The sequence below is a fragment of the Rhodnius prolixus genome, unplaced genomic scaffold, assembly GCF_049639745.1.
Source record: "Rhodnius prolixus isolate KJV_2025 unplaced genomic scaffold, Rpr scaffold_2, whole genome shotgun sequence".
Lineage (NCBI taxonomy): Eukaryota > Metazoa > Arthropoda > Insecta > Hemiptera > Reduviidae > Rhodnius > Rhodnius prolixus.
The window spans coordinates 2,937,197-2,945,172 of record NW_027411592.1 but is presented as its reverse complement, the minus strand read 5'-3'; the positions used below and the strand labels follow the sequence as shown (position 1 = coordinate 2,945,172).

At 31.4% G+C, this 7,976-nt stretch overlaps 1 protein-coding gene across 1 annotated transcript; it reads right to left on the bottom strand.

Annotated features, from left to right (window-relative positions):
* Positions 1 to 2,644: 2,644 nt before the first annotated feature.
* Positions 2,645 to 6,730, bottom strand: LOC141450249 (solute carrier family 35 member E2B-like). The gene is made up of 7 exons (XM_074120459.1): positions 6,406 to 6,730; positions 5,308 to 5,443; positions 4,959 to 5,074; positions 4,622 to 4,754; positions 4,000 to 4,053; positions 3,535 to 3,904; positions 2,645 to 2,968 (listed from the first exon to the last, which is right to left on the bottom strand). Exons 1-7 carry the CDS (start codon positions 6,587 to 6,589, stop codon positions 2,927 to 2,929), a joined length of 1,035 nt encoding a protein of 344 aa, XP_073976560.1. The 5' UTR covers positions 6,590 to 6,730; the 3' UTR covers positions 2,645 to 2,926.
* Between the last annotated feature and the right edge of the window lie 1,246 nt (positions 6,731 to 7,976).

The window sequence follows — 7,976 nt, the reverse complement described above, 5'->3', positions numbered from 1 at the left end:
GTCTGGCAATTGTGGAGGGGTGTTTAGGCGCCAGAGTGTATTATTTAAAAGCCATTCCCGAGTTTTTAGTGCGGTATGTTTCGGGTCATTGTCTTGTTGGAAGACAAACGTTCCCTCCAACCCTAATTTTTTTGAATTTTCTTTTAAATTGCGTCTTAATATATCCACATACACATATTGGTCCATCATACCATTAATTAGATCTAACTTGCCCACTCCTTTAGCACTCATGCACCCCACACCAGAATGTTGCCTCCCCCATGCTTAAAAGTAGGCTTCATATTTTTCATTTTCATAGCTTCATTTCTTTTTCGCCACACTTTTTGTCGTCAATCAGACCCACATACATTGAATTTCGACTCATCTGAAAAGATTACGGTTTCCCAGAAACTAGAAAGCTTAGAAACATATTCTTTCGCGAAATCCAATCGGCGGTTACTATTTATTTTATTGATTAAAGGTTTTTTCCTCGGGACTCGACCGCAATAATCGTATTCATGTAATTTATTTCTAATTGTCTGTGGTGTTACGCTTACACATAACCACTTGATAATTCTTGACTGATTTTTTGAGCGCTTGTCCTGGGTTCTTCTCGAACAGACTCCAGAATTTGCAGTTTATGAAAGGAATTAAGTTTTGGTGGCCGTCCACTGCGTGGCCTACTAATCACATTTCCGTACTTTTTAATTATATTATGCACCGTTGAAGGGTTTTTTTGAACTATCTTCCCTATTTCTCGAATACTTTTTCTTTCATTTCGCAACGTCACAATAAGTTCTCGAATTGGTCTGGGAACTTCCATATTAGTGGTTAAATATGTACTAATTAGATTATTTATTCACAAAACTGACTGTAGTGGTTTCTACAATACAATAGAGAACTTTGAAACTTTATTCAATCGTTTTTCTGTTTGTTATCTTAATGTTTTTACATATTTATACAGCTGTTCACAGACTTTTTTTGCATTCGTTTGGGGTGTTGTTTTGTTAAACATTTAATTGTGATATTCCTGCTGAACAAAAATAAAAGATTGAATATAAAATGAAAAACTCTGGTTTCTGTCTATCGAATTGTATATTTCATTTGAAAATAAAAGAAGTTTCTAATAAGATAATAATAAAAGTAATAAAATTTAGGTTAGTGTTCACAGACTTTTTTGGCCCAGTGTATATATATATATTTTTTTTTTTCCTTAAATAATTATTTTCGCTTTACAACGCTTCGTACTCTGTTAAGTTATTGTTAATAGAATTTAGTCAAATTAAGCTGAAAACACGTAACAATTATCGCCGTAAATAATATTTCTTTAGGTATCCCAGTGATAAAATATTTATTAATTTTACTTTATTTTCAAGGCGTGCCTAGCTTTCAACTTTTCTTATAAAAATTACAGTAGTTATTTCTACTTCGTTTTTTCTTTTTACATTTAATATGTCAATTTTTGATAAAACTGTGGCATTGTTAATAAATTTTAGCACAATGAAACTGAATCGCTGCTAAAAATATATTATTGTTTTATCCGGAAAGAAGAAGAAATACCACCACTACATACTGTACAAAGATTTTGCAAGAGTTTTTTTCGGAGAAAATATAGCTTACGGTGACCATTCGTACTGTTTGTTAAGACGCTGTCCTTTTTTTTTTTAAGCTTTAATGTCCTGTTTTTTTATTTATTTGTACTGTTTTTCAATGAAATTTAAATTATACTCAAATTTAATTTTTGAATGTAAAAATATAGTACATATTAATGTATAATAATTAAGTTCCCAAATAATCGTTTAGAAAAAAAAATTTCTGTGAACATTAACTTTGGACGAACCTTTAGCGTAAAACACAACCTGTTTTACCGATAGAGTAGACTAGTCGACTAGTGTAAACATCGATCGCTAAACATCATGTAAAAACTAATAACTAAACTAACCTATACCATATTACATGGCCATTGTTTTGGAATAACCGATCTCGTGTTAATAAACATTATTTTTTTTTTTTTTGCACCTTGTCCTGTTTTTGATACAAAAATAATGGTCACCGTATATATAGTAGACACCTAATTAATCTGACAGGCCTGGAGATGTGCTCAATCCAGGTGGCTGCCACAATAGAATCTTAGATTGACATTAACGAGTGCTTTTGCTTTTTAGATGCCCCATGGAATCTAATTTATTTCTCCAGGTCCAACTCCAGAAGGAGGTAAAAAAGAACTGGAATAAAATAATAGATAAATTAAGAACAAAATTATTCATTGGCTAGGAAGTTGTGATTTAATTATAATATTATACAATACAACTATTTTATAAATATATATATAATATTTACATAATTCTGTATTATATACAAATTACAATAATATATTTTAGTTTCTATTATTTCTAAAATCAAATTAGAAAACAAATAGATGAAAAAATTTCTATTATAATGATATTTTCTCGTTCGCAGTATAAATAAAAGAATATAATTTATTATAAAGGAATTTCTTTTTGTTAATTAAATAAATATATCACAATTCGAAGGTGTGCATTTTTAGTTTACATATTCTTTTAAATTTTAGTTACATTTAAATAAATTATTTTAATAAAATGTATATAAATAATATATACAGATTTGGATTTGCATTATTTTAGGAATGAATTTTATTAAGAAGTAGTAAACAAACCGACACATGCAATTTATTAAAAATAGAGACAAGAAATATAAATTAAAAAATTTCATTATCATGCAATTTTTGTTTTGTCAGTTCTTATTGCAAATCAATGCAAATACAGGGTGCTGTATAGTTGCCAGAATAAAAGTGCGTTTCTTTGTTTTGTTTTTTTTCACTACTTATAAATATTTACAATGGATTGTTGTTGACTGAATATTTATTTTGAATTTCTATTAAATCTTCTCGTGGTTTGCCATAGCGTGGTTTATTGTTTACCTTTCTTCAGATTCGTCTCACTTTTGTTATTTCTTCTGAAAGTAATTTCTGTAAAAAAATAAAATAAAACAAAAAATAAAAATAAATTAACATCTTTTAAATTTTATTTTTAACATTATTAGCATTTAAAAGGAAATGCGCTGTTCTGCGAAAATTATAAACGAATTTCACTCTTGTGCGGCCATATTATTTCATATCGACCATAATCATAAAAGAGTTAATGAACGAAAAGGTTGAAATCGTTTTGGGTAATTTCCATAATAGTTTTGGAAAGAAGATAAAATCGACAGAATTTATAAGGATGGTTCACAGCGTGTATTTAAAGCAAAATTCAGACTGCTAAAAGACAAAGATGAACTGACTTTTGTCGTACTCTCTATCTATCAGAGCATTATATGAAGACATCAGTTAATTAAAATTGACCGTCAAAAACTGCATGAAAAAGCGTAACGTTGAAAAATGCCCAAATTTGACAATTTCTTTCTATTTTTCTATAAAAGATAAAATTCATAAATTTTCTTAAAAAATGTAAGGCAAATCCTCCTCTACACCTATGTGGGCCATCACAGCCGTAGAAAAAACATAATTTTATAACTGAAAAAAACCTCACTTACATGCGACTTTTTTGCTGTAGACGAAGATGTATCAATTTCTCTTGCCTTATTGTACAACAGTACACCAGCAATCACAGTACACGTGCCCATGGCGGACAGCATGGTAACAGGGTTACCAAACATGATTACTGAAGCCCAGATCAATAGGGCACGTTTAGCAGTGTTGGCCACACTATGGGTAAGCGGACTTGTATAATCCATCAACACATAGGCGGTGATGCTCTGAAGATGGAAGAAAATGCCATTCACTATGAAAGCGACAATCTGACGACCTGTGACTTCTTCCAGTGTTACGCCTACGTAGAGAAACGATACGGGAACTTGAAGCACCACTGAGGCTAAACTTGTATAGAACTGCAACTCTGCAGGCCTGAGAAATAGAATCTCATTTAGGAAAGAAAAATTTAGAAATTTGTAGATACTAAAAATAATATAGATGTAGCATAAATAAGGTAAAATACTTACGTGTACTTGAACTTATCACCACTAATCAACATTTTGGAGTAGACATTCTGCAAGCTGAAAATAGGATTATTTTTAGTCATGGAAATTTTAAGCATACAACGTTTATTAAATGCAATATTGGAAAAAATTTAATAATTACTAATTCATTTTATTGCCAATTAATTTGCATTTATCAAACATAATGAGTCGTCAGTCGATTTTTTTTAGTCGCTTTATCATAAATCTTAGTCGCTCATAAGTCAAACTTACGACCGCAACAACAATCATCTTACAACCAAAAGTAAAAGTAATCATCGCACTTAAGACTAATAATATGTGACGAAAACGACTTACGACCAACTTTTAATAACGACTAATACAATAATCACTCATTACTTTTGTTTGTCTTAATATGAAAATTGTGTCAAACTCTTAAGGAATGAATATGGTTATATGATGCGTCAAATCAGTGAAATCGCCTAATTCCCTAACTCCTACCTTCCTAAACACATATTAGAAACTGATCATATGTTCAAGGCTTAAGAACGACGAAATAATCTACCTATCGCCTATTTATTGAATTAGACAACAAAACCACGGCTATTTCACAGATTCGGCATCACATACATTTCGGCATTCTTACCATTCAGTTAAATTGGTTGCCATAGCAGCTATGAAGCCTTTAGTATTAAAACTAATTTCATTAGTGGAGCAAAGAGCCAATCCGCCCATAACTGGTAATAACGACAGGTTTACCCACAGTCCTGTTTCTTCACCTGGAGGAGGAAAAATGTTCTACATTTTCATGAACAACTTAGAATTAAAATTTAAATCAAAAGCAACAAAGGTAGATAAAAATATCTCTAAATGATTAACACAAAAAAACAATGGAACTTGCAAATTTAATCTATAAATTAAATCAAATTTAGGTTCAGTTCAATAATTACTAAAATTAGTAAAATAATATATTTAATAATTACCAAGCAATAACCTGGAAATAACTACTGTAAATATAGGTGCCGAACTCTTGATGGTTTCGGTGAAACTGACGGCAACATAGTTCAAAGAAACCAATCCTAATATCACAGTCAGAAACCTAAAATAAAAGTACGGAAAAGTGACTTTTTCAATTGCGGCGATTCTTAACAATTTGTACTAAATATGCATTCTGTAAGAGACTTAATTTGCCCCATGAATTTCTAAAAATCAAGGAGGAGCGATCTCACATTTATTAAAGTGCAACATTCAAAGCAATTTGAGCATAAAAATATATTATTGCTTTAAAATAAAAAAAAATTAAGGACGATCAATAGTTCATGTTTAGCTAACCTGGTACATCCTACAAGGGTCATATGTTTGTAAAATCCTGGAGGTCTTCCAAGTCTATGATGAGGTTTGTACATTCCGCACGGGAAGTATAATTGTATAAAGCCACATACACCTGTCATTAGCATTTGGAATGTTCCTGCCGAAGGAAAAAACACATGATGAGATAGATGTAATAAATGTTTTGGATCCCCCCGCAAAAAGAAGTTCAAAATTTCACAGTGATGAATGTCAATTATTTTCACAATTGTTGATGCAGCAAATAAAACTTTTCAATAAATCTAAAACCATATTCCACTCATTATTGCAATATTACTTGGAAAAAGAGGTTGTAGATACAGCTGGACAGTGTATAGACATCTTAAACGAATCTTTTGTATTGGAGCTAAAACAGAAATTTCTTCACTAATTTAAAATAAGCTTATCAAGTGAGTAAAAAAGAAAAATATACAACTGCTTGAAAGGAAATGATTTAAACGTATGACGAATAAAATGAACAAGATTAAGTAAATTTAAGCCGTACGCGAGATCTATTGTCGTACTTTCTAATTAGACGTTCTGCTGCCTATTTATGTTAGCCCCATCGGTCGCTGATCACTCCTTCTCCGTTAGTCATCTCAACTTTTAAATGTTTTTGTAGCATTTTTATGAAGTTTACCAACGAGCAACGCTACTCGGTAAGAATGTTGAAAATTCGTGATCAAGCACCAAAACAGACAAGTTTGGTAGTTTTAAATAACATCAGCGGATATTAAAAGATAGGTTATTCACTGGACTGTTCAAATTGTCAAGAACGAAGACATACTCGCCTGCCGTACACAGAAAATAAATTAAAATGTAAAATGGAATTCGTAAAAAACTTTTGAGGAATAAAATGTAACAAAATAAATAACTTTTCTTCAAGCCCTTACTGAGCATTCTCTCGACTTTTTTTTAAATATAGACCCCTACTTTCAGATTTCTTAGTGTTTTTCAGTTAAGGATCCTAAACCTCAAACTTCCACAAAAGATAACACTCGCAAACAATTTCATAAAGAAAAGTCGAGTGTCAGCACGCAATAAAAAAAAAAAATCTAATTATGAGATAATAAAATCTATTACCTAATAAAGTCGGATCTGCCTGCATATAGGATAAAATATATTTGTTGAGAAAGAGTGTACATCCTGAGAACAGATACCACAATGTTAGAAAAAGCAATGCCCGGCAGGTGCATAGTCCGGCTTTTTGTCTTTGTTCTTGCGCCGTCGTTATTAATGGTGATTCAACCTCCTCCAGGACATCCATCCCATTTAAGAGAACTTTTGGTATCGGACAGGCGCTTCTGGAACATAGGTGGTTCCGATTATTAGCGTTCTTCTAAAAACAGGACACGCAAACATACTCCACCGACACGGCCAGCTGAGAGGTAATGGAAGGCTTGTGATAACTATGTCCAGGTTTGAACTCTGATAAAAAAAAAAATTATAATAGAAAAAAAATAAAAATTAAGATTATTTCAATAGTGAAGAATAAAAATAAAATTCAGTGAAAACCCATTTACATTTATAATATTGATTCCTTATGCGATTTTCCAATATGAGTGCCCCCTCGGGATTTAGTATTTGTCATTTGAATTTCTTGTATCTATTTCCAACCAAAAAAAATCAGTTTTTAGAAGCTGCCTTCGATATTTAAAACTCTTAATATAAATACGTCACGATCATTATTATTCTTAAATCATTATTCATTAAATATCGTACGATAAATTAAGTTTGAACCGTTCAAATATGTGATGAAGTCTCTTTTCAACTTAAATTGTAACTTAGTAGCTGGCATTTCTTTATAAATTACACCTTTCACGTTCTCCAATTACTCATTTATATTGTTTTGGGCGTCTCTAGATAAGGCATTGTCACACAAGAAATGTGAATAGACGATTATCTTTTCTACCAAATAATGTGGATTTCAAAAAAATTATTATAGAAGTGTAGGCGTCTAGAATTCAAAATTTCTAACCTAATGCGAAGAAATTGTTATTCCCTTTATTGTAACGTTCTACACAAGCTTGACAAGAATATAATCAATATCTATGTCAACTTACGATAGAAACAATAATTAGGGCATCAAAGACGGAGTTTGCCTCCTGAGCTAAATTATCTTAGAACCGACTCCTCTTATGGCAGTTTTTTTTTATTTTTAGCAAAAAAGAATTATCATTTTTTAGTGTTACCCGCTTTTATGGAAGCTGCAAAAAAAAAAAAAATGCTGTTTTTGTAGGGACCTCCTTCTGTTTCAAGACTCCATAGCTGGATAAACTTACCTGTACATGTATTGTGTTTGGCTGTAGCGACAACTACAACAACACGGTATCGCATAGAATGTGGTCCTGCAACAGAGAATCATCATACTTCGCGATTCAAGCGCTTGAATTCCTCAAGGAACCTTATCCGGCTCTTCTCTGAAAATGTACCTGCTTCTGTCGTAGTCCCGATTTAATCGGGGAGGTGGTTAATATCTTTACAACATAACACTTCTCCAAACTGGACCTTCAAGATAATTCATCGTAAAAAATAAGGAACGCTATTTTTTTTTAAAATACTTTATTGATTTTCAAGACAACAATGCTTGCAATATTTTTTCCTACAAAACCTTTTTTTTACATTCTTTAATTTATAATTTTTTTTTACCTAAT

Excerpts from the sequence above, each read along its gene's own strand:
- LOC141450249 (XM_074120459.1), bottom strand. The coding sequence starts at position 6,589 with ATGGATGTCCTGGAGGAGGTTGAATCACCATTAATAACGACGGCGCAA. Across the intron at positions 5,444-6,405 it reads GGCAGATCCGACTTTATTAG|GAACATTCCAAATGCTAATG; the intron begins GTAATAGATTTT and ends TTCCTTCGGCAG. Across the intron at positions 5,075-5,307 it reads ACCCTTGTAGGATGTACCAG|GTTTCTGACTGTGATATTAG; the intron begins GTTAGCTAAACA and ends CTTTTATTTTAG.